The sequence below is a fragment of the Penicillium coprophilum genome (assembly GCF_028826855.1).
Source record: "Penicillium coprophilum strain IBT 35676 chromosome Unknown utg000002l_segment0_segment1, whole genome shotgun sequence".
Classification (NCBI taxonomy): domain Eukaryota; kingdom Fungi; phylum Ascomycota; class Eurotiomycetes; order Eurotiales; family Aspergillaceae; genus Penicillium; species Penicillium coprophilum.
In genome coordinates this window covers 736,277-761,142 of record NW_026622722.1, presented here as the reverse complement: position 1 = coordinate 761,142, position 24,866 = coordinate 736,277, and the positions used below count along the sequence as shown (strand labels likewise).

The 24,866-nt window shown below is 48.7% G+C and overlaps 11 protein-coding genes across 11 annotated transcripts; 7 read left to right on the top strand and 4 right to left on the bottom strand.

Moving 5' to 3' along the window:
• Positions 1–384: 384 nt before the first annotated feature.
• On the bottom strand, positions 385–1,153 carry N7500_002329 (RWD domain-containing protein; the record flags this gene model as incomplete). The annotated part of the gene is made up of 2 exons (XM_056673475.1): positions 385–1,007; positions 1,087–1,153. 2 exons carry the CDS (start codon positions 1,151–1,153, stop codon positions 385–387), a joined length of 690 nt encoding a protein of 229 aa, XP_056534000.1.
• An 840-nt stretch (positions 1,154–1,993) lies between these two features.
• N7500_002328 (ACL4 family protein) lies at positions 1,994–3,237 on the top strand (the record flags this gene model as incomplete). The annotated part of the gene is made up of 2 exons (XM_056673474.1): positions 1,994–2,550; positions 2,607–3,237. 2 exons carry the CDS (start codon positions 1,994–1,996, stop codon positions 3,235–3,237), a joined length of 1,188 nt encoding a protein of 395 aa, XP_056533999.1.
• A 292-nt stretch (positions 3,238–3,529) lies between these two features.
• On the top strand, positions 3,530–5,258 carry N7500_002327 (putative histone deacetylase SIR2; the record flags this gene model as incomplete). Its single annotated transcript, XM_056673473.1, has 5 exons — positions 3,530–3,764; positions 3,862–4,172; positions 4,241–4,792; positions 4,848–5,027; positions 5,076–5,258. 5 exons carry the CDS (start codon positions 3,530–3,532, stop codon positions 5,256–5,258), a joined length of 1,461 nt encoding a protein of 486 aa, XP_056533998.1.
• Positions 5,259–5,738: 480 nt separating this feature from the next.
• On the top strand, positions 5,739–7,405 carry N7500_002326 (tRNA (guanine-N2-)-methyltransferase; the record flags this gene model as incomplete). The annotated part of the gene is made up of 5 exons (XM_056673472.1): positions 5,739–5,852; positions 5,986–6,848; positions 6,901–7,106; positions 7,170–7,294; positions 7,349–7,405. 5 exons carry the CDS (start codon positions 5,739–5,741, stop codon positions 7,403–7,405), a joined length of 1,365 nt encoding a protein of 454 aa, XP_056533997.1.
• A 164-nt stretch (positions 7,406–7,569) lies between these two features.
• On the bottom strand, positions 7,570–8,536 carry N7500_002325 (HIT family protein; the record flags this gene model as incomplete). The annotated part of the gene is made up of 3 exons (XM_056673471.1): positions 7,570–7,826; positions 8,077–8,170; positions 8,267–8,536. Coding segments are annotated over 3 exons (621 nt in total), but the record flags the coding sequence as incomplete, so codon positions are not given.
• A 988-nt stretch (positions 8,537–9,524) lies between these two features.
• N7500_002324 (B-type cyclin nimE) lies at positions 9,525–11,182 on the bottom strand (the record flags this gene model as incomplete). The annotated part of the gene is made up of 4 exons (XM_056673470.1): positions 9,525–9,616; positions 9,674–9,812; positions 9,865–11,049; positions 11,174–11,182. 4 exons carry the CDS (start codon positions 11,180–11,182, stop codon positions 9,525–9,527), a joined length of 1,425 nt encoding a protein of 474 aa, XP_056533995.1.
• A 1,064-nt stretch (positions 11,183–12,246) lies between these two features.
• Positions 12,247–13,551, top strand: N7500_002323 (mitochondrial 54S ribosomal protein uL2m; the record flags this gene model as incomplete). Its single annotated transcript, XM_056673469.1, has 3 exons — positions 12,247–12,408; positions 12,452–13,363; positions 13,432–13,551. The coding sequence occupies 3 exons, from the start codon at positions 12,247–12,249 to the stop codon at positions 13,531–13,533; spliced, it is 1,176 nt and encodes a 391-aa protein (XP_056533994.1). The 3' UTR covers positions 13,534–13,551.
• A 760-nt stretch (positions 13,552–14,311) lies between these two features.
• N7500_002322 (putative C6 transcription factor Prf) lies at positions 14,312–17,307 on the top strand (the record flags this gene model as incomplete). The annotated part of the gene is made up of 6 exons (XM_056673468.1): positions 14,312–14,627; positions 14,695–15,013; positions 15,073–15,592; positions 15,655–16,146; positions 16,200–16,451; positions 16,510–17,307. 6 exons carry the CDS (start codon positions 14,312–14,314, stop codon positions 17,305–17,307), a joined length of 2,697 nt encoding a protein of 898 aa, XP_056533993.1.
• A 793-nt stretch (positions 17,308–18,100) lies between these two features.
• Positions 18,101–19,584, bottom strand: N7500_002321 (uncharacterized protein; the record flags this gene model as incomplete). Its single annotated transcript, XM_056673467.1, has 3 exons — positions 18,101–18,790; positions 18,869–19,181; positions 19,244–19,584. The coding sequence occupies 3 exons, from the start codon at positions 19,582–19,584 to the stop codon at positions 18,101–18,103; spliced, it is 1,344 nt and encodes a 447-aa protein (XP_056533992.1).
• Positions 19,585–20,399: 815 nt separating this feature from the next.
• Positions 20,400–21,991, top strand: N7500_002320 (ribonuclease P protein subunit p40; the record flags this gene model as incomplete). Its single annotated transcript, XM_056673466.1, has 7 exons — positions 20,400–20,543; positions 20,605–20,749; positions 20,883–20,945; positions 21,019–21,120; positions 21,176–21,319; positions 21,379–21,718; positions 21,784–21,991. 7 exons carry the CDS (start codon positions 20,400–20,402, stop codon positions 21,989–21,991), a joined length of 1,146 nt encoding a protein of 381 aa, XP_056533991.1.
• A 331-nt stretch (positions 21,992–22,322) lies between these two features.
• Positions 22,323–24,599, top strand: N7500_002319 (uncharacterized protein; the record flags this gene model as incomplete). Its single annotated transcript, XM_056673465.1, has 2 exons — positions 22,323–22,500; positions 22,555–24,599. The coding sequence occupies 2 exons, from the start codon at positions 22,323–22,325 to the stop codon at positions 24,597–24,599; spliced, it is 2,223 nt and encodes a 740-aa protein (XP_056533990.1).
• Between the last annotated feature and the right edge of the window lie 267 nt (positions 24,600–24,866).

Genomic DNA, 24,866 nt, shown 5'->3' with positions numbered 1-24,866 from the left:
ATCAAAGGAAATCCAAAGGTCCATTGCTTGAAGCATCCACGAGACATGGTACATTAGCCATGCCAACCTGTGCAAATATGCCGTTCTTGATCACATCCGATCAATGGGCACCATCAACTGCTAGCATGTCAAGATTGGTCTCTGTGCTCCAGCAAGCAGCTCAAACCAAGAGAACCGCTCTCTTTCGGGCTCTCTTTTGTCCAAAAAATGAGCGTCATATTGCCCTGTAAAATGATGTAAGTCCATGTGGACTTTCAGACCTGTATATTACTTCGCCTACTATTGATACAACATTCAAGTTCACTTACAGCTCAGTGTAATTACAAGTTATCATACATAATTTCATGAAGTAATGGCCGGTCATTAACATTTCTATGTATCAGCTCATGCAGCAACTTTGAGCTTCTCCACAGGCGGCAAGGCATCATCCTCTTCCTCGTCATAATCACCCTTGGCCAAGCCCTTCTCCCACAATTGTCGGCCTGTGAGCTTTTTCTCTTCTTTGACGGTCTTCTTCTTCTTGTCCTCTGATTCCTTTTCTTCCCGTGCCCGAAGTTCCTCCTCCTCCTGTTCCTTTTTAAACTTGGCACTCCACTCCAGGAATGACTCGACAGTGACTGGTGTACCATGGAATTTTCGATTTTCCTCCTCCTCTCTCTTCGCGGCAACTTGGTCCTTCTCGGCTTGAATGGCCGCTGCTCGCTCGATCATAAGCTGCTCTGCGCTTTCCTTGAGTGCGCTGACCAGTGTGAATATCATCGGCATACCCAGATTCTCTTCGATAGTGGGCTGAAGAGACTCCATCAGTAGGTCCCGGTCTTCCTGGACATCTAACCGATCATGCTTCGGGGCATTAGGTGGAGAGGAAATGCTGAGATTCGGGCCAACATCGGGGTAGTCTTCAGGGTAGGAGACTTCCAAGCATATCACCGGTTGTTCCGTTTCGTCGCCTTCATATTCGAGAGCATCGAGTGTTATGGATACTCGATACGACGTTTCAGATATGTCTAGGTGCCGAGTCTTGCTGTGAGCAAGGATGAAAATGGGGTTTGAACCGTCTATACGCCTTGTTTGTTTGTTACTTACCGGTAATTTCATCGGGAAAGATTGAATCGAGCACTTCACGCTCCTCAATCTGGTCTTCGCGACCCATAGCTGTTGATCCGCCCGCAGATTGGAGGGGTATCGATTTGAGCGCCGGGATGCAGATTCTTCGGGAAACACCACGTGGGGGGACGAGAGTAGTCTTAGCGGGGCAGACTGAACGACTGTCTCGGCAATACTTTGAGATAGCGCAATATTAACTGACTCCGAAGAAAGATCGGAGCGCAAACCAAATCAACGCAACAAACGTCGGGGCCAAGTATAGTCACGTGATTATTATATCGCCGTTATCCTGTCCACGAGTATCATTTGACCGCCTGGTTCACCGCTGGCTTTTCATTAGGAATTGGCTCTTAAAGATACAATTTCTAGACTATTGTAGACTTTAACCAGAGGAGGGATTGCTCTACCTCTAGATATCAACCTTTGACAATTGACTATAAACTAAATGCACAACTCGCCCGGACAAAAGCTTGTAGCATAAAGTACATAAAGTATTCATAACGATTCAAATATGCAGAATTCGATTTGTAGAAAATAAGAGCCCTGCAGTAGTGAGCATTGAACCGCTTGTACAGCCTTGTGTAGACTTTTGGGCGGTCTTTCAAGTATGTAGTCTTCATGGTGTAGTCTTCTGGTACTCCGTAGTCTTTGTGTCTTTTCAGATATATATTGCAGGCAGAATCTGAACTAAGACCCGCTTCGAGGAGACTAAAAGTGGCACGGCCAGCAAAGTATTGCGGTCCCACATGCAAACCCGTCAAACAGTCCAAAATTTTGGCTGCGGAGCTTCACTTTTTTTACTTTCAGATACCCTGTGGGTTACAATTGTCTTGATATTCTAGTCAACGACATCACGAATTTTCATTGAATTTCGCTGCCTCCTGCCATGGGAAAGCCTAGACCGCAAAAGAAGAAGTCATCCAAATCCCGCGAAAAGTCCGTCCTTGGCCCTGGTGGCTCAATCTCGAAAGGCAAAATGGCACAAGATCCCTCGACATTACTCGACCAAGCCACGATCCTCCTACAAACTGGTCGAGTCGACGAGGCACTTATGGTTGCACAGCAAGCTCTGGATTTAACTGCCGAAAACACCACTGCACAGCTCCCCGCCATTAACCTGCTCGGAGAAATCAATGTTGAGCTAGGTGACATTGACACCGCTAGAAACTGCTTCCTTCAAGCTGTTCAATTGGATCAAAATGGCTCGGTCCCGGAATCCGAGGGCGGAGGGGCTGAGAAGTTCCTTTGGCTTGCGCAGTTGAGTGAGCAAGGCGGAAAGGACAGTGTCTTGTGGTTCGAGATGGGTGTGGCCTCCCTCAGGCAGACTATTCAGTCTCTTGAGGGGAAAACATCCCCCGAGCAGATTGCCGACATTGAACAGAAGAAGGCCAAACTGTCCAACGCACTCTGTGCCGTCGCTGAAACCTATATGACCGATCTTTCGTGAGTTCCTCTAGATTCTAGATACTATGCGCACCAACGCTAATATCCTCGCTCAGCTGGGAAGAGGATGCCGAAGCTCGGTGTGAAGCACTTATTACGGAAGCCCTCCTTGTCACACCCGAAGCCCCTGAGGTACTACAGACTCTCGCCTCCATCCGTATTTCACAATTGCGTACCGAAGATGCGCAAGCCGCGCTCACTCGCAGTATGAGCTTCTGGAAGGACCTGGCCCCAGAAGATCTCAAAATTCCCGATTTTGCGGTGCGCATCAGTCTTGCGCGACTCTTGATGGAAGTGACTATGGAATTCGAGGCTCTGGAAGTCCTCGAGCGCTTGATTCTAGAGGATGATCAAAGTGTAGAGGCTTGGTATCTTGGAGGTTGGTGCCTCTTCCTGCTGGCAGAAAAGCAACAGGCACCTAAGGATGCAACCGCTGAGGAGCTTGCTGAGTCCCCACGACATGCATCACTAGACGCTAGTCGTGAATGGCTCAAGCAAAGCTTGAAGCTCTACGATGTCCTTCAGTACGAGGATGACCGACTTCGCGATCATGCGTTGGAGCTTGTACAGGCAATCAACAAAGAAATCGGAGAGGATGACGAGAGTGAAGCTGAAGGGGAGGGAGAAGGCGAGGACTCAGATGAGGAGATCGAAGTCGACTCCGACGATGAGATGGCAGATTCATAGATACCAAAAGTGACGACCACATGAGACGATGTATATGTTCATTGATATGTTTGATTTGATACCTCTAGAAGTAGTCTCTTCCATTTTCCGCCCGACTGATTATCTCTTGTTTTCGTGGTCGAACCCCTGTACCAACAAACCAAAACTTCTTTGATATCGCCACTGCAATCCATTCATCGGTTCCGGATTAAGTTGCCTCCGGTGAGGCAGATGCCCGAATTTTTGCCAGAGCAGATTTCAAGCGCGAGTGAAAGAGTTTGTCTCTGTGGCTGGCATCTCAAACTCCTGCAAAATGGATTTGGTACCAGCCCCAAAAGGAGAGCCTTCGCTGAAAACCACCGTGGTCGAAGTAGAGGCTGTGGATATGGAGGAACAGTACCCCATGGACGACGACGCGCCGGACCTCGCACTTGAGATTTCGTCGGATTTGGAGACAGACAGTGATGATTCCGATAGATGGGATAACCTCTCTAATTGCGACGAGGCGATACAGTTCCTACGCGATGACCAGATCCGCGACGGCCTCGGTATGTAATTATCTCCACCCTCACCTCTTACCCCGGACACCCCCGCTCTCGCAGATCAGAATGAACATTGGCTGATGTGCTCGCTTTCCCGTCGCAGTTCCCGGTGCCTGTACTCTAGAAGAGGCGACTGCATATAGACAGCGCCTCCATGCGATTGGTAAGGCGGCGTTCGTGGAAGAGACCATCCTCCGTGAAACCGTCACGGCCAAAAAGCTGTGCACGGCATTTGGAATCGCGCCCCCGGCATTCCTCGATGGTGCGCCAGATGAGTCATATCACTCTCTTCTGGCGATCGCGATCTCGCGCGAATTCTCCCGGCGGCCCAAACTTCCCCAGTACAACTCCATCGACGATGCTGTTCGGCTCCTTCGCGAGTCTCGAAACATCATCGTTCTGACGGGTGCAGGTGTATGTTCATATAGAAGCGTATATGCATAATAATTCTGATCCATAAGTGCTAACCAGTACTCTATCAGATCTCGACCAGCCTGGGCATCCCCGATTTCCGTTCAAAAGACACCGGACTCTACTCAAAACTGGCGCATCTGGGCCTGAGCGATCCACAGGAAGTCTTTGATATCCATGTTTTCAGAGAGGATCCGAGCGTTTTCTTTTCAATTGCCAAGGACATTCTGCCGACGGAAAAGAAATGGTCCCCCACCCATGGGTTCATTCGGCTTCTACAAGACAAGGGAAAGCTGTTGACCAACTACACCCAGAATATCGATAACATTGAAGCAAATGCAGGCGTTCTCCCGGAAAAGATTGTACAATGCCATGGATCCTTTGCGACGGCCACCTGCGTGAAGTGTGGGTTCCATGTCCCTGGTGACGCGATCTTCGATGAAATTAGAGCGGGGAACATCCCCCACTGTACCGTCTGCAAGGAGAGAATCTCCGAAGAAGAACTAAAACCGCAAGGTCTTAAGCGAAAACGAAGCTCCAATGGCCAACAGAAGGACCGCAAGGTCTCCGACGACAGCTCAGACGAGGACGACTATGAAATCCCAACTCCTGGAGTGATGAAGGTCAGTGATTTCTCGGTGCCTTGATTGCTTTCGTTCATACTGACGAACAGTGCAGCCTGACATCACATTCTTTGGCGAGGATCTGCCCGATGAGTTTGGTGAGCGTCTAATCAACCAAGATCGGGAATTAGCAGACCTTGTCATTGTGATCGGAACCTCATTAAAGGTGGCCCCCGTAGCGGAAGTGCCGGGTATTCTACCTCGCAATGTCCCACAGATCTACATATCGCGTACTGTAAGTTATACTGAAGTTGTTAAGATTATAACATACTAATCATGGCAGCCGGTGACACATACCGAGTTCGATATTGATCTGTTAGGTGACTGTGACGTGGTGGTATCAGAACTTTCTCGTCGTGCCGGTTGGGATTTACAACATCATATGATACCAGCCGATGAAAAGGTTGATATTACCCCGGTGGAGGGATATGAATCACGACATGTTTTCAAGGTAGTTGGTGCATAGTAGCGGAGTTTTGGGCATGTCTTGCTTCTGTCTTAAGGGAAGGCGTATCTTCGGGTTTTTGTTCATAGCTGTATGCGATGATATTAGATAGTCTCGGTATTCTTTTTTTGTGTGTGTGTTATATCACACCTGGGTAGATTTGGCTTTCATCGATTTGTAGTTCAATCGTTCAATCTACACATATTGTTCAATTATCCTGTCCAGCTCTCCAGCCTTTTGTAATCTAATCATTCTAATCATATTCCAAGGGCGCAAGAATCATTTTTAGTTGTATATTGTAGTTGGAAAATCAATCAAATTTTCGTTGACATAGATTCACACTGTCTCTGTGTCCGTGGAGTATATTTTTGAAGACCCGAGGGAAAAAAAAAAAAATCTCAACCCGCAACACCCCGCCTTGAATACAACAAATTACATGAACTCCTGCTGTTACAAGAGATATCCATAATAAAAATCAGACATATATTCATCTCTCTAGTCATGGATTATCTGGTTCGGTTCGCCCAGCTCCATGAGACCTTCCGACGGCCGGAAATTCAAGCCTGTGCCACACTCGCAGGCGTTGACATCGAAATCATCACCTACAATGAATATGTATGATACCCTTTCCATCTAGTTTGGAAGCATTCAAACTATTCCATGGACATTGTTCTATAATGATGATACCCCTTTCTTAATTATTGCATGATCATCCTCCATTTGCAGAAATTTTGACTGACATGCCCAGTCACCATATTGTGTCGTAAGACTACCAGATGAAGCTGCCGCGCGGGCAGTTGCCAAGCGCAGTATTCTGGTCAAGGATATCTTCGAGCTATGGGGCGAAGGCACCAATTATGAAGAGCTGCATGCAGATGTTCGTCGACGAACTCAGCATCGCTGGAACGACTACAATGATGTCCCATTCAAATTCACAATTGACTACTTCGCGGGAACGCGCAGCCATCTCCAGAAAGGAGAGATCATCAGATCATTCTCATACATGGGGTTCAAAGGCCCGATCCGGCTAAAGAACCCCGATGAGGAGTTTTTCGTCATGGAGGAGTACATCGACGATTTCGAAGTCTCTGTCTCGGGTGTGTCGCGAACGGAGGATCCGCGGAAGATCTACCTCAGCCGCAAGATTGCCGATAGCTGTCGCGAGGATGTGCTCAAGTACGACCTCAAGAAGCGTCGTTATATCAGCACGACTTCCATGGATGCGGAGTTGAGTCTCATCACGGCGAACATGGCTCTTGCAGCACCAGGAAAATTGTTCTTCGACCCATTTGTCGGAACTGGAAGTTTCATAATTGCTGCTTCGCATTTCGGAGCACTGACTCTGGGCGCAGACATTGATGGCCGCAGTTTCCGTGGCAAAGAGAGCGGAAAACTGGGCATATATGAGAATTTTGACCAATATGGGATCAAGAGTAAATTTCTTGATACGTTCACATCCGATCTTACCAACACGCCACTGCGGAGAACTGCCGTCCTTGATGGCATCGTTTGCGATCCACCATACGGTGTGCGTGAAGGACTTCGGGTTTTGGGAAATCGCAAGGGAAAACCTGCGGTCAATGTGATCATTGATGGCGTTCCCGCCTATCTGTATGTTATTTTGCTTCCACTGCCGGTTTATAATTCTGACTTTGACCTATAGCCGACCTGGTTTTGTTCCCCCCAAGAAGCCTTATGGTTTCGAGGCCCTGCAGAACGACGTCCTTAACTTTGCTGTTCGCTCCTTGGTTCCCAATGGCCGTTTGTCAATGTGGATGCCTACAACCAATGACGAGAAAACCGAATTCCCTGTTCCCATGCATCAGAACCTCGAGATTGTCAGCATCTCTGTTCAGCATTTCAACACCTGTAAGTGACGCGCTTTATGATACAATCTTGACGAAAAAGATTGGCTGATTTTCTGTCGCATAGGGTCTCGCCGACTTATAACTTACCGTCGTCTACCTGAGGGACAATTGTCGGATACCACACTGGCCCGGAAAAAGATTGATGATGAGGGTACTAGTGCTGATGATCTCAATGCATTCCGCCGAATGGTACGTATCATTTAGAGGTTGATGACTCAGTACTTGGCTAATTTGTTGAACCAGCATATGCTCCGAGGCCACGGCACCCGAGTCGACAAGGACCAAAAAACGACAGAATAAGAACCCAGACTAGCATATCATCAGATAAGAAGCTACCTAGCCTAGCCTTAGCTCGGGAGCTTGAAAAAATTGCGCAACAGAAAGGCCTATATACAGCGGATAACCCGAGTATTGGACAAACGATCAGATGCAGAAAGAAAAGAAAATACCAGATACAGCGTACTTCACAGTTTCCCTCGCTGGCTTCCTTCTGGAAGCAAGTCTGCAGCCAAGTCCACGCCCTCGTCCCTCTGAATTCGTTTGACTTCCTCAGCTAGCTCGATTCTCAACTCACGAGCCAAGGCCTCAGCCTCGTCATCGTCGAGCTCCTCTCTCTGCCCACGGCCGAACATAGCAAAACTTGTTCTCTGATTGGCCCCTTGAGCAGGACGTGGGATGATGTGGAAATGGACGTGGGGTACTACCTGTGCTGCTCTTTCGCCTATCACTCAGTTAGATGATTGTCGCTTGCCTATTCCCTAAGGATGTGACGGCAAGGTGGCTCATGAACGTTGATGCCATTTTAGTTTAGTGACAAATAAAAAAAGACATCGGTCAGGGGTGTTCAACCTCCTTGAATGCCAAGATCGATACATACATAAGGGGTAACATGATACAGCGTACGGAGTAGAAACACACCAAACCCTAACGCTTTAAGGGGGAAATGGAAGAAAATTAGAAAAAAGACATACCATTGTTCTGCACGACATTCCAATGTCTATCAGGATCGTCGCCAAATACAGTCTTTGTTACAACCCTGGAAATAATAGGCAGCCATTTCCCCATCTATGCGTCAAATCAAAGACGAGAATCAGCCAAAGAAGTATTTTTTTTTTTTTTTTGGAACTGTTAGAGATAACCCGATGGGAAATATGTACGCACCTCCTGTCCTGCTTGAACACCCATGTCTCCTAGCAACTTGTAATGGTGTCTTGGCGCTACTAGGACATGGCCACGGGTAAGCGGCATAATGTCCAAAAAGGCAAGAACATGCTCAGTGGAGAGGATCACATAGGACAATGGACTTGAGTCCGAGGCAGTAGAGATTGGATGGGACTCAGGGTCATTGAAGGGGGCTGGGGGGGTATGCTGAGGCGATGTTGCAGAACGGACACGGCGGGGGTGCAATGGAATCCATGATCGGATAGAATGATCTGTTTATTCAGTCTGAGTGTGGGATCATGAGCATGGTTCAGTATCAGCCCCAAAGATGGATGTAACTAGGTATGGTAGTAAACAAGATGGAGGTTGATCCCAAGGTGATTCAGCGGCTCACCGGGATTAACCTTGGACCAACCTCGGCTAAGCATAAGCTTAACTGAACGCCTTTACAACCCCAGATATTATACTTTGCACCCCAAAGGAATAAAAAAAGAAATGGTTTTAATAAGCACGCCATACACACGGATCCAACGTTAGAAATCCAACTATTTTGAACAAAACAGAACCGGTCCAACTTGTCACCGATTACCTCGACCGTCCATCTGATATCAATCTTGCCTGTCTGGGAAGACTCAAGTTGGTAACCAATTGAATCTTCCAGCTCATGAAATGAGAGACACCCGAGAAAAAAAAAAAAACCATAGCCACCTTGGCTTCACAAAAGACTTCCAATTCGCAATGCCACGCAAATGTGCAAGCCTTCGGAACTTGCATGATAAACAAAAAAAAAGTGATCCAAAGAGGATACCACTGCACCGCCCAACCGCCCAACCTAAGTGAAAGGCGAATCAGGGCGAAAGGTAAAATTGCGATTTGAAGGAAGAGAAAAAATAGGTCCTGACGCCTGAAACACGATTCACGAGAATGTAAGAGATACCAAGGCAGGCGGGGCACAGATGCTGATGCACGGAAAACAAGCAAGCCGAGGTTGAAGATGTAGGAGTAAGAGAAGAAAACAATAGCACACAGGACCGAGCGCCGAACACCCCATCACAGAAGACAAATGCGGAAAGCGCAGAAATTCAATCAAGTCGTCGTAAGAATATGCAAAAGGTAGTGAAGTGAATACCAGCACAATGAGATGCCAACATATGTAGGAATTCGATTTCCCTGCTCAAGTCGTCGCAAGGCCCTAGGGAGTCATGAAAGGCATCGACGTTGGCGAGACAGGAGTAGCATGACATCGTAAATGGTACAATTACTGTTCATCCTTGGCGTAACTGCTCTGCTCAGAGCCGTCGACGTAAAGGTGGTGATATTTCTTGGCCCATTGGCGAGTCAAGATAGAGGCTGGGAGACTGATCAGTATGACATCTCGGACGAAGAAGTTTTATCAATGATGCTTACCCTTTAGGAACTTCTTGCTGGCGTATTTCTTAAAGAAGGCTTCGTGAGAGACAGGGCGGTGGAGATAATCAATCATCAACTGGAAGACGGGATCGATCTCCTCTTCAGTGTATCCTGAGTAGTGAGCGAGAGTGGAATCCTATGAGAAGTTAGTTGTGCTGTGTGAACAGGCGAAACGCATTGCGACATACCCAAGGTCCACGCTCGAGAATGAGACGTGCAAGATACATTGCTGCGGCGGAGATGTGGCTCTGGGGGAAGCCCATGAAGCGGTGATCCAGGAGACTAATCTCCATCAAGTACTTGCCCAGAGTGCGGGTTTGGATATCATAATTATCGGCCTTAGAGATACGTCGCAGGAAGTTCATGGGGTTGGGGAAGCTCATGTTGTACTCGAGGGTCGCGAGGACGTGACGTTCGGCATCGAGAATCTCCTTGTCCGAGAAGGTCTCATCGGCGACATGGCTGAAATTGGCGACGTGAGGAGAGAGCACCTCCTCATACTTGGAGGCAATGAACATGGCGGTAACACCAACGAGCTGAAGACGATCAAGGGCGACAACTTCAGCGGACAGGAACCGATCAATGATGTTGACAGCAAGGAACAGGGTCTCAGGGAGGAGACGGAAACGGGTGTGCACTTCGATAAGCCAGTCAACAAGGATCCCACGCATCTTCCATTCAAGGTCGGGCTGATGGTCGATGTAATCAGGGTTGGGCAGAGTCATGATCTCAAGGTCCTTAAGATACTCGAAAATTTCAACCACGTATTCAGCAGCCATCAATGGGTCATCCAAGTCCTCAGTGTCCAGATCTTGCACAGCGTCATTCAGAGCATCCTTCACGCTAACCTCTGCCTCCGTCACAGCTGGCTCTTCCACGATCTTCTCGCTAGTTCGGGTCTTTCGCTCAAGCTCGGGCTTCTTGCGGGGAGGCTCATCCGCTTGGATGGACGTATCCTTCAGCGGCGGACGCTTATGGGCGTTGGCACCGGTCTTTTTGTTCGAGTCGCGTGGTTGGAGGGCCGATCGTGTCGCAGTTCGTGACGAGTTGTTGCGGCTAAGTTTTTGAACACCCCCGGTCTGAACAGTTGCCTTTGAGGTCAAACCGGCCTTGGCAGCGACCGGTTTCTTCCCAGCTTTCGTCTCAGCAACCTCCGTCTTGTTGACATTGCTGACGTCACCGAGGGCAGCACGGGAACGTTGGGTTCCTGTGGCCGTGGTGGTCGACGTCGTTCGCTTGGTCTGCAGGGTCTTTCTGGCTCCAGCGGCAGTGGCATCGGTGGTCAGGGCGGCTGCCTTGGCCCGGGTCACACGCGCTGACGGACCGTTCTCATCGTTCTCATTCATCGTGCCTCTGGTACGAAGGCTGCGGGCCTGCAGTGGAGTCAGTGGCCAGTCCAGTAAGGTCAAGGAGGTAACCAAATCTCAAGGCTATGATTCAGATCTCCCGCGACCAGGACATCAAACGCGTGTTTTGGCAAGGCTACAGATTGCTTACCTGAGGCATCGTGAAGATAATAAAAGGAAAGCGACGCGTAGAAAGGGAGGAAAGGGGACAGGAATATAATGATTCTTGTCCTGCTCATGAAATTGGGTCAGCATTCCAATCGACATTACCGCGGTGGGGACCTCATACCAGAGGATTGAGAAGGTGCACCTACCACGCGTGAAAATGCGGTTGTTCTGCAGAAACTACAATGCCAGTAGGCAGAGGTAGCTTTCAGACAGGTGGAGATGATATGAGTCGATAATTACGGCTCAAACTGGACTATGTTGATGTGTATCAAGACCGCGCAGAACCCTCGTTCTGAAGATCAAATGGCGCGCGAATCAGGGGAAAAAGATGTCAAACGATACAGAATGATCTGAAGACACTGTACACCAGGAATCCACACGCGATAATCTGTTAGTAGGGGAGTGGGGGGAAGATGGAAGGGTAGCTCTAACTGGAATGATGAGGGAAAAGGAACAGAGCTTGAGGGCAAAAGGCGATGTTTGGCCCTAGTACTGTGGCTTAGCGTGGAAAACAAGCAGCCCCACTCAGCCAGTCGCGTGGATCTCTTAATTGACGTTCGCGCCCTTTTCTTTTAAAAAAATTAGTGAAATGAAGAATTGAGTTGAGCAATGAAGAGCAGAATAGAAACAAGAAAAAGATGTGCTGAGATAGGTTGAGAAAAGTAGATCTAGCAATGAAGGGAGATACGCGTAAGTATGGCAATGAGTAAATAAAGTGGTTGCTCCGACAACGACGACGTTTCGGTCTTGTATGTATCGAATCTTGTAACAAAGGGTCACGTGCATCGAATCTGACATAAGTCAAATGAAATTCCCGTGATCAGACACCTGCCTCATTTTATATGTGGCGGTGCGTGAGGCGGTGCAGGACCAAAGTCACGTGGCCGGTGAACTTTTTGTTCCTATGGAGAGTCCGGTGCATATCTACAAAGTAGAGGTGAGGAGCTGTTGAGTCTTTGTCGGTCTGCTCCATTGACGTTTGACTTTCATCCCTCCTTAATTTTCAACTGCTTCATTCAAAATCCGTCTTTTCCCTCCCCCCTTTCTTTGGCAGCAATGCTCCAACCCCGAATTGCCCTACGGGGCATTCGGCTGCCCTTTAGGTGTCTACCCTCTCTGCCTTTGCCGGTTCGTGGCTATTCGACGGTTATGAATGAAATTGAGAAGAACAAGCCCAAGTCTATCGAAACACCAGTCAACACTTTTATCGACCCGAACGTTTCATTCGCTCCCCCCCAGCCGCGATGCTGCTGGCATTCAGTTGCGTACCTACACTCCGCGCACCCCCGGTATCAGACATCTGCGGCGTCCTGTGAATGACCATCTGTGGAAGGGACGCCCAGTGCACAAATTAACATTCCCCAAGCGTGGCCACGCTAAGGGTGGTCGAAACAACTCTGGCCGAGTTACTGTCCGCCATCATGGAGGTGGTGCCAAGCGTCGAATTCGAACAATCGATTTTCTGCGCATGGCCCCAGGGCCGCATACAGTTGAGCGTATCGAGTATGATCCCGGCCGCACTGCACACATTGCATTGACCGCTAGTAAGGAGACTGGCAAGTTGAGCTACATTCTCGCGGCGGATGGGATGCGCGCCGGCGACGTGGTCCAGAGTTATATGTCTGGAATTCCTGAAGATTTGTGGAAGAGCATGGGCAGCGCTGTCGATCCCGGTGTGCTCGCCGCTAGAACCGCCTGGAGAGGAAATTGTCTGCCGTTGCACATGGTTCCGGTGGGAACATTGGTTTTCAACGTGGGATTGCGACCCGGGAAGGGTGGCCAACTGTGTCGGAGTGCTGGAACTTATGCTACCGTTGTAGCCAAGGGCAGTGACTCGCGCCAGGAAACGATTCAAGACGAACAGCCCGAGGCCGAAAAGAAGCCCTTGTCGCAGCGCGAGCAGCAGAAGCAGGAGCGCCTGGCCCAGCACATTACTGTCCGTCTTTCAAGTGGCGAGACTCGGCTCATTCACAAGGACTGCTGCGCTACTGTTGGTATCACCAGCAACCCTAACTACCAATATACTCAGCTCGGAAAGGCCGGTCGCTCGCGTTGGCTCAACATTCGTCCGACGGTGCGTGGTCTGGCCATGAACGCTATGGACCATCCTCACGGTGGTGGACGAGGAAAGTCCAAGGGTAATGTCGACCCGAAGAGTCCTTGGGGTATTCCGGTATGTATTTCCTTTTGTTTTGCACCTTCTGAACTCCCGTGGGACTGACTTCTCATTTTCACCTCTAGACCAAATCCGGCTACAAGACCCGCCCGAAGTGGAAGATCAACAAGGCTGTTGTTCACGCCAGACCTCGCAACCAAGGAAAACGCCGTCGTGGATACAACTAGAGATGATGTTGCTTTGCCATTTCACTATGCTTTGTCTCTGAACCATCTGTACCTCCTCACCCTATACCTCATCCCTACCGCGCAGGGGATGACTGTACCATATCTTCTCTTGTGTTCTGAAACATCAAATATCTCATCATTTTTTCGACCACGCGCTATTTGGAAATTCTTGTTTTGCGCATCTGCCATCTGGCTGAAACTCGGGCAATGGGCACTGTACAGTACGATGGCTCGAGGCCACATACACTCGAAGCGAAAGAAAATAGATTTTCAAACTTGTTTCGACAGTAATATGTTTCAGCTCTGTAGATAGATAATCATAGATAATCATAAATATCCTGTAGATGCGTGCCAAGCCTCCAGGCAACCTCGCTGGTGCGTGGCTCTCTCTGCTTGAGCGCACCTGTCAACGCTCTTACAGGAGATTAGAATATTAGAATAGAAATTTAGCTCTTTTCCATGGATCTCGTTGGAATCTCATCGAAATCAAAAATAGGGGTTCTCTGGTTTAGCTCTTCATACAACAAGTTGGGGTGGAAACACTCGGCCTCTCCTGATACGAACTTTCGTCATCCATAGAACTTTCTTTTCACATCACCAACCTCGGCATAATTGACAAACACTTGGGGTTTCCTGGCATGTTGAGGCCTTCGGTTTATCCTACACGCGTCATTCCACCAAAAAGTTTTGCGCGGGGACAAACAAGAATTGGCCATTCATTCATCCACTTGAATTACTCAGCCACTGCATCGTAGCATCATCTGCAATCAAGCCCGCTATGGCGGCACTTCCGCCGTCCAATTCTGGACCCGAATCGTCGCAACTTTCTGCAGAATCTGACCTTTCTCAAATGGAATTCATGCGCGCTGAAAATGGCGTCGCTGCCGAAAGCGCTAGTACCGGGGAAGGCAACTTCGTCCCCCGCCCCAAGCGCATCGCATGTGTTGTCTGTCGGAGGAGGAAACTCAGGTGTGATGGGAGACGCCCAAGCTGTGGGACTTGCTCACGATTGGGACATGAATGCTCTTACGATGAAGTGCGCAAGAAGAGTGGCCCAAAGCGCGGATATGTCAAGCAGCTTGAAGCGCGATTAGGTACGAATCCATGTCCCAAATGCTATATTGACAGTGAGCCGTATGTTAATGGTCATGTTCGTGTCAGCTCAAGTAGAGACTCTTCTCAAAGGCCAGGATCCGGAGCCCAACCAACGAACCTCCCCACCTCAACCATCGGAGAATGCATTCACAGCGCCCATCGCCGATGAATCTATACTGGACTTGCCTGACCTCTCGGGCCTAGGAGGACTGGGAGGCATTGGAGGCAACATGGATAACTCGTTCTCCTCTTTGGCTGGCGCAGGCCAGCCAAATCAAATTTTATATCCGCCGCTCACCACTCAGGGTGGCGGCAACCCTCAATGGGACTTGATCAGTTTAGGGTTGGAGGAACCTCTTCCTTCACAGGACGTGATCGATGAACTGTACGTGTTTCGCTCGGCTTTCTACTGGAACTGGCCTCTAATACAATCGTGCCACACAGGGAAGCCATATTCTTTGAGAAAATCTATCCAACGATGCCCATCATCCACCGCCCACGTTACTTTGCAGCCTTGACTCTTGCCCCTAATATGCGACCACCGATTTGCCTGCGATACATTATGTGGTGCAATGCCGCATCTGTCAGTGACAAGTACTTCTTTCTGCATAATCATTTCTACCAGCGGGCACGCAAATATGCCGAAATGGACGAAATGAAAGGATTCGGAGAGAACATCGTCAGCTTAGCACATTGCCAAACATGGATATTCATTGGAACATATGAATTCCGAATGATCTTCTTCCCACGAGCCTGGCTGAGCGTTGGTAAAGCTGCCAGACTCGCACTGATGCTGGGATTGAATCGGCTTGATGGTGTTGGTCTCGACGTGAAACAATCCATCTTACCACCGAGAGATTGGACAGAGCGCGAAGAACGCAGGAGAGTGTTTTGGGGCGCATTTGCCACAGATAGATATTCGAGTGTTGGAACCGGTTGGCCCATTCTTATTGATGAGAACGATGTCAGTATATCTTCTTTAAACCCTCTACATGGCGTAGAAGACGATAAACTGACGACAATCAGATCAGGACCAATCTCCCCGCATCTGAAGAATCTTTCACCAAGAGCAAGCCACAACGAACACTTCATCTGAACGATATCATCACTGGAGATGGTGTTTCCACCCTAGCCCCTTTTGCATGCGTGGTGGTTTTGGCAAGCCTTTTCGGTCGTAACCTCGTACACATCCATCGGCCTCAGCCCCAAGACAACGATCATGACCTCAATGGGGAGTTTTGGAAGCGCCACAGAAGCCACGATAACATTCTTCTGCACATTTCGCTCTCGTTGCCTGATCATCTCCGACTTCCAAGTGGTATGTCGGACGTGAACGTCATTTTCGCCAACATGAGCATCCATACTTCAACCATATGTCTTCACCAAGCGGCAATATTCAAGGCAGAAAAGAACAAGATGCCGAATCAGATTACGACCGAGAGTAAGCGCAGATGCCTTGTTGCCGCGAACCAGATTTCGAGTACTATGAAGATGATCAGCCACGTTGATTTGACGAACGTGAGTTTCTCTGAGATTCTTTGCCCAGAATCTTTTACACTAACATTTTGCAGCTAAATCCTTTCATGTCTTTTTGTCTCTATATTGCTGCTCGTGTCTTTGTGCAATATCTCAAATCCCGGCCAGAGGATTCGAGTGTTCAGTCCTCATTACAATTTCTCGTCTCCGCTCTGAATGCGTTGAAGAACAAAAATCCTTTGACCGAGTCCTTTCTTGTTCAATTAGATGTGGATCTTGATGGAACTGGCATTCGCGCTTTGGACGATAGACAAAAAACAAACATGTGCGCTGCACATTCTATGGTAGTATGTTTCCCTGGCTTGTTCCTCAGGGACTCATCGAAGCTAACCCCATTCATTATAGCAACCATACTGCCACGAAAATATCGAATGTGCTCCTATGTACGACGTCCGTCAAACACATGAAACCGCAAATAATGAGCCTCCCCAACAAAGTACCAATCGCGGTGGCAATCAACAGCCCATGCCTGCTGATATGACGACGTCCCTCCCTAGCCGGAGCAGGGACTCCACGACACAGCTCAGCGCAGAATCCGACTTTAATGGCGAAGACATGTGTCATTATCCGGGAACATCCACTCAGGCGACAGCTTCAAAAATGGACCGAGCCGGGCCACAAGGGGCCATTGTCGATATGGACATGGATTTCCCACCTGATTTCGGCAACCTCAGCGATAAAAATAACCCACCTTCAGACCATCCCACCCCCTCAACCTTGAATTCATCCTCCAACACCTCTTATTCAATTAACGGTGCCGAAGACCTATCACCCGGAAACAAGCAGCAAAAGACAAACTCGGTATATCGGAGTCAGGGGTCGGCCCGATCCTTTGACAAAATCAATCCAACCATCATGCCACAAGGAAACACAAACCCACAGGCCACTGATTTGGGTTCTATGGCTAGTCGGTTTTATCCAAGCAGCTCTGTTAGCCCGCCACTTCCCACGGGAGCGTCGGAAATCTTTTCTATGCCCTCTGTGTGGGACCTTCCCACCCAAAATCTGGAAACCGGCAATGAGGACTTTGGAAACTTGAACATGGATACTTTCAGTGAATCTCAGTGGGCTCAAATGCTGAATAGCCAAATTCAGGGCTCAAATGGGAACAACGCTGGCTGGGAGAACTGGCGGCCATCGTGAGCCCAGCATGTGGTGGAATATACTTTCTTATGAAAGGGCCTTTGTTGAATAATATCCGATATCAACAAGTCATCACGCTTGAGATTGTTCCAAGGTTGCAACAAATGAAATCTCTCATGTTGCTACTGTACGGAAGACATGAGGCGCTGGGCTTTGTGTCTAACCAACCTGCTCAAAACCCGAGATCCTCGGCTCTCACTAAGTAGAACGACCCATCAAGACCTTTATCGACCCCGGTCGATACATCGCCTGTGACCTGAAGCAGACTCGTCATCCTATTGGATACTTCACTTTTGCCTTCGCTTTTCCTCGCCCCCAGGCTGAGATTGATATACATGAATTGGTCTCCTGGTTCGGCAAATATTGGGTCACTCATTACGATAGGCTTGGGCTGAGTATCTTCTTTCCCCGAGGTTGATTTACCAACCACGGCGCTGCAAATTCCTTTGCAATGTTCTTGTCCCAATTTCCGATTAAAGTAGCAGCGGAGAGTATTCCATTGACCTCCCCTGCTCAATGATTTGATGACGAACGAATGAACGGTCTTTTTTTGGGGCGGAAATCTTCACTCATACTGTTGAAATGGGAGTTTTTGGGACCTGCCAACTCATGTTACTAGCCAACCACTACAGTATTACATCCAAACGATAAGAAACCCATTGATCTTACTTTTAATGTCTTTTTCAATACGTCCATTCATGAAAATTTCTGACAATAATCTACATCATCGGGTCAGAGGTAAAAAAAAAGGGAACCTTGCCGAAGAAGAGGAAGGATAACATAATGCTTAAGATTACAGGCCACCTCCAGCAGCACCGACAATCTTCAAGCCTCCAGCGCTGGAGCTACCAGGTCCATCAGTGGTAGTTGAGTAAGCCAGCCAGTAGCGAGAGGGATGCCACGCAACGGCAGAAACACCAGCATTGATGCCGGCAGTAGGAATTGTATAAACTTTATCACCAGACTCAGCATGGAAGATTTCTAATCCATTCCCACCACACCCAAGCTCGTCGCATGCGCCGACAATGTAGCGGCCATCAAAGCTCCAGCTTACGCCACGAATAGCGCCACCATTCTCGCTGGACAGAGTACGACGGCAAATCCAGTCAGTTGTGTCCCAGAGCGAGATGAGGGCGTCGCTTCCACCAACTGCAAGGTATCGGCCTGTTGGGGCAAGCGCAATCGAAAGGCAGGCGGAGGTGTGGGCGTTGAGGGTGTGCATAATATCAAAAGAGGGGTAGGACATGATTTTGACCTTTCCCTCTCCAGTCGTCACAAATATGTGTTGCTCCGGACGCTCGGGTGTGGGCATGCACCAGGAGAAGGTTGTGGCATTTGTTTGGACGGTTTGAGGGTGAGGGTCGAGAGCTGTGTATGTGGTTGCGCCGGGTGTAGAGGAGGGAAGGTTGAGAGCGTTCGCGCCATCAGGATGAGCGGTAGGAGAGGAGGGGAATTCAACGGAGACAGGGATTAAGGTGTCGTCCTGTTTACATGTCGTATGTTAGTGACTTTATCATGAGAGCGAGATTAAATCTGCGGAACCGTAGCGCTGCTGGATTACCTTCTTGCCGACGATCATTGTGCTGCCGTCAGCAGACCAGGAGAGTGTAAATGCTTCGCCGCCGACATCTAGACGGCTCACACATGTCTTGGAGCGCACATCCCAGAAGCGCACTGTACCATCGGCCGAGCAGCTAGCCAGCTCCGCATCGCGGACTGGATTGAAAAGGGCCTTCTCGATACCAGCTGTGTGGCCACGCAATTCGGTCGAGTATCGTACATGAGGACGCTCGGGGTTCCAGATTCGTAGAGTGCGATCTGCTGAGCCAGTGGCAATCAGCTGGCCCGTGGGGTTCCAAGCAAGAGTGCGGATCCTGTGGTTCCAGACCCTTGTCAGTAAATGAACGATTGACCTTGGCGCAAAAGCCAAACTTACGTGTGGGAGCCTGGTCCCTTAGAGACAGGATCCAAGTAGTTTTGGGTCTTCACATTGTCAAAGACGAATGAAAAGTGATCCTTGTGTAGGAGCTCGCGACGCGGAGCAGGCGCCATCTCTTCGTCTTCCTCCTCTAGCAATTGGCGCGAGACTGGAGATCCACCTGCATTCGAACCAGAACCAGAAGCAGCAGCAGAAGCAGAAGTAAAAACGATAGGACCTAGCAGCTCAGGCTCGGTGTTATTCAAAGAACGGTGGGTGAACGGAATTGGAGAGTACTCGGATACCGCCTTTGGGCACCCCGGTACTGCCAGGGAATCCTTATCGGGTGTTGCCGCCATCACAAGGGTCGCCTCAGGCATCAAATCTTTTCAGCCTACCTTTTGGATTGGGATTTGGATTTTGCATCCCAACTTGGGCTTCGATCACCAGAATATTGTAGAGAAAATTGGGTCAGCGAGATTTGTACACATTTGGCTCATCTACAAAAAGAACATTGAAATGCGTTTTATATCATTACATATTAGGAAACACCACCTGCGCAGGAAGTATCTCACCACAGACATAATGGATCAGGTTAGTACAGGTAGATTATAATTACTAATAGAGTATTCTACATGTACTGTTTCCTTCTATAGCCCTACATCGTATGGCATAGGCACTGGTGTGATACATTATGTGCCAATTGACTTTGTATCTTGTTTGCTCTACAGTAAATTCATGGTCACACGATGAAAGTCCTTGAAAGAAAATGTCGAATATCAATACGAATTAAGTGAAACGGAGCTTTTAGTTCAACTTTGAAATATCTCTTATGAAACGATACGAGGGCAAGGCTACACTGAGTCATTATTGTCATCACAATACTAAGGCTATTAATACTTCATTGGTACCTTCTGTCTTGATTTCGCATCAGCATCTCATTCAGACTCAATGTATCTAGTTCCTGTTCAATATTCCTACATGATTCTTTGTTGAAGTATCACAAATTCCAATTCAATCTTGGAATGTGGAACATTTGATAGCGGCAGCCTTATGGGTCCGATAAGCCCGAGCTTAATTGGACCTCATCCTTCGGCTGAAAAATTATCCCCGTGGATCTCAAGAGTTGCGATTGTCGACATTAAACATCACTTCAAAGGCTATCAGGGACAAAATGCTCCAAGAAGCGGATGATTCATCGCGTCGTGAAAAGTGTTTCACAACGATTGCTCAACTGCCAACGTTTATCGACCCAAAGCAGATACCGGGCAAGAGATCGCCCTTTTCAACGATTCAAAACCATGCATTTGTACACTCTGTAGGTGGCCTGTGACTTAGTTAGGGAGATAAGAGGCCTTTTAACTGATCACTGGGTATAGGTCGAGGTTATTCTGCCAAAGGAGCTTTACTCACAGATCAAACCGTCGCTCGAGACCAAACTGGAAAAACCTCGATATGCACGAGTCTTCATGGCTCCTCTAGCTCTGCTTGAGCATGATTTTTTCAATGCATATATCAAGTCAGGTATGTGTGCCTCCGCCAATTCAGTCCAAAAGTTCTTCCATTTTTGAGTGGCCGTCAATTGCACAAGCATTAGACAACTTTTGTGCCCAGAGAGTCCAATTCATCACAGATGTCAATCTGACTTGGGATACAGGGAATATCTTGATGATATCCGAAGGACGCTCGGGTTCCGATAATGTCTTCACACTTCAAGATGGTTCGTTTTCCTGAAGCTGCGGCTGGAAGAGTATTGCTGTTGCGGAACCGAAAGTTGACTCGAGTCGAAACAGGGGTACTTCGAATGGAACTAGGAAAGGAGCTCTATGAACGAACAGGTCTCACAGGCAAGGCTTTGCGCAGTGGGGGCAGAAAACATGCAAAGGAAAGATTCTGTGTGTACAATCAGAGCAAATGGGCTCGTCGAATCTTTGCTAATCATGTCGTCAGTGGTAGAATTGAACTTCCGGCTGCCCTCGATGCTACATGGCAAGAAAGGCTTTGAAAGAATCGTATGGGCATTCACCAATGTTTTGACTCAATCAATGGCCTGGCTCTTCCACGACCTGGAAAGCAACCCGGGTCCGGGTGACGGTAACCATGCTTTCGAACCGAAAAAAGAGATACCAGCAACATACTAACAATAGGAGTAGGAAACAAGCCTATCAACAAGCTTCAACCACAGTTAATAGACTGCGAGCCACAGGAAATTGATCACGCGCAAATAATCGTTCCACCATTTTACGACAACGGGAAAGCACTCGAAGAAATGTCGGAAGGTGACTTGCAGGAACATTGTGGCGTCCTGTCAGAATGGATTGCCATGGTTCAAATGGCTTCTCCCCGAGTAAATGGGGAAGACGACGTTGATCCCTATCTGAGTCGTTATGCAGTTCCAGACGCAGATGAAAGCCAGACCTCTGATTTGATAAGCTTAAAATGGCACGGGTTGATATCTTCCCGGTGGATCATGCAGCTGTTCCTCGATCTGTTGTGAGTTTCGAAAAATCAGAAGAAAAAGAAGCAAAAACAAACAAACAGCGAACTGACATCAACAGGCAAAGTACCAAGGCTAACAACCTATCTTGGTTTGCGCTTTCCGTCGCCGCTTTAGGAAAAGAAGCAGTGGAAGGCAGGGACGGATTCATGATTATGGTCCCTGGAACTGGAAGTGAACAATGCCAGGTGAATAGTGAGAGGATCACTGGACCTGGCCGGATGACTTTCTGTTGGGAGTTGATGGGGGCATCGGTGGCCGAACCCTGATTGAGCCCTTGCCCTTTGACGCCTACCCCATGGGGAGCTTCATCCTGATGATTCTGCTCTGACGCACCTCCCATACTTCTCATAGTTCCTTCTTCTTCCTTCCTCCTTCTTCCTTCCTCTTTCTTCCTTCCTTCACCACACCTCTTGCATCTCTTCCCACATTCACCATATCATTCTTCATACAGTCCATATTAGCTATCAGCTATCAGCTATTAATCTTTGCTCGAGTGTTCCACTCCAGCATACACTCCATTCATATTTTCCAGTTTTATTTCTGTACCTTCTTTGACCCATTTTATCTGTACTCTCATTCAGCTTCATCCCATTCATCATGGAGGATCCTACCGTTATGGAGGAGCCAACCCAATTCTTTCTCGACGCTCTTGCCGAGGTATCCTATGATGAAGATCCATCGAAGGCCCTCCCGGGTCTCGACGAATGGGAAGTACCCGAGTCGATTTTCCGTGATGGTTCCTGCATTTCCCTCTGGGAACTTGCTCGTGTCAATGGTAATTATATCTCTTGCTTTAAGGCCACCTGACCAAGCTAACATGTGGTTCTAGGATATCGCTTCAAAGGAAAGAACGATGAGCTTGCCGGCTCGACTTTCGACGAAGCCTTTTGTGAACTCGGTGTAGACCCTGTTATTGGCCCAATGTGTCAGGATCACCTGGAGCTTGGCCCTGAATTGCCTACTCCCACTGTGCCTGAAGATGCCACTGTGCCTGTCGATGTGTCCACACAGAACACTTGCGCCAACCAGCCCAGCACAGTCTATCCGCTGGACACTGTCGTGTCTCTTGAAAAAGCCGACCTGGGGCCTCCCCTTGCAGTTGTCCAACTCACTCCTGCCACTGATGCTTCAACCACCCAACGTGCTCCAGTCAACATTAATTCAACCGCCTCAGTCGCTCCTGCCACTGATGTTCCAGTCACTCAGCACGCTCCGGTCGCCATTGTTCCAGCTGTTCAGGTCACCCCTACCGCTGATCCCAGTGATGCCTCATTCACCGATGTTGCTCCAGGAATTGTTGACGCAGATGTCCAACCCACTCCTACCACATCCAATTCGGCACCTGGTACGGTCAAGGTGTTTACCTTGCCACAAGCCAAATCGCGCTCTCAACCTGCTAAGCGACCACCCAAGCAGAAAGCCAAGCGGGCTCCTAAAAAGAAACAAAATGACGAGCTACACAAAACACAGAAGAAGACCAAGGCGCAAAGCACCCCACGCAAGGGGAAGAACAAGACGACTCTAGCTCCAACTACACAAACTCTTCTGGAGATTGCGCCTGCCCCAATGACACCAATGCCTGCCCAAATGACTCCAGTGACCGGGGTTGCTAACAAGACAATGGTCCATCCCAGTCAACAGCAGCAGCTTCAAATCCAACAACTTCTTCGGAGCCAAGAGCAGTATCTTCGTAATGAATGGCAGCGACTTCGACAGCAGGGAGCTCATCTGAAACAGCGGCAGCCCGGGGATGAACAGCAGCGCCAGATCCACGAACAGCAGTTTGACCTTCTCAAACAAAACATCACTCAGCACAGACAGCAACTCCGTCAATACCAGTATCAAGAACAGCAACTTCGAGCTTCCGCGACTCAGCAAGCTCAGCAGCCCGGCCAGCATGTGCAAGCAGTGTATCCTACTTCTACCAAGGAGCATATGCAGTCTATGATGCCACAAACCCAGCAACTTCAAGCTTCAGCAACCCAGCAAGCTCAGCAGCCCGTCCAGAAAATACAAGCAGCTTATTCCACCTCTACAAAGGAGCGCATGCACTCCGTGATGCCACAAACCCAGCAATTCCAAGAAGTCTATCCTACTCCTCCTAAGGAGCGCATGCAATCTTGGATGCAACAAACCCAGCAACTACAAGTTTCAGCAACCCAGCAAGCTCAGCCCGGCCAGCAAATGCAAGCAGTTTATCTCACCCCTACCAAGGAGCGTGTGCAGTCTATGATGCCGCAACCCCAGCAAATTCAAACTTCAGCAACTCAGCAAGCTCAGCAACCCGGCCAGCAAATGCAAGCAGCGTATTCCACTTTTACCAAGGAGCGCATGCACTCCGTGATGCCCCAAACCCAGCGATTCCAAGAAGTCTATCCTTCTCCTCCTAAGGAGCGCATGCAGTGTTTGATGCAACAAACCCAGCAACTACAAGCTTCAGCAACTCAGCAAGCTCAGCAGCCTGGCCAGCAAATGCAAGCAGTCTATCCTATCCCTACCAAGGAACGCATGCAGTCTGTAATGCCACAAACCCAGCAATTCCCAGAAGTTTATCCTACTCCTCCTAAGGAGCGCATGCAGTCTGTGATGCAAAGAAACCAGCAGCTCCAAGCCTCGTCGGCCCAGCGAGGTCAACAGCCCACCCAGAAAATGAGACCAGTTTATTCTACCCCGCCCAAGGAGCGCAAGCAGACTGTTTTTTCCCTCTCTTCTGCTTCGCCCAACAAGAGAACTTTTCAGTTTATGGAGAACATCGTCCCTACCGACTTTGTGGCCAACCCAAACAACCATTCCTGGTGGGGTCCTAACGCCAATGGGAACCGGACCGACTTGAACGGACCCCAGGCCAAAAAGGCACGAGTCTCTTCAAAGTAGACTAGCGCAAATACCATGTCTGCCTAGCACAGTCGCGGATCATCTTTTTTTTTCTCGAAGGATCATGAGGAAATTAGGAGATTGTTGAGGATGAGGATTAGTGGAGGATGGTGAGACAGATAGTGAGAAGGATGGTGAGAAGGCCTTTGCTCTTGTGAATGTGGATTTCAAATTTCGAAGGAGAATTGTTTATGGGAAGGAGGATTCTGATCACGGTGTTGCAATAGGTTCACATGGATTGTAGCCTACAAGAATCCAATTTGTTTT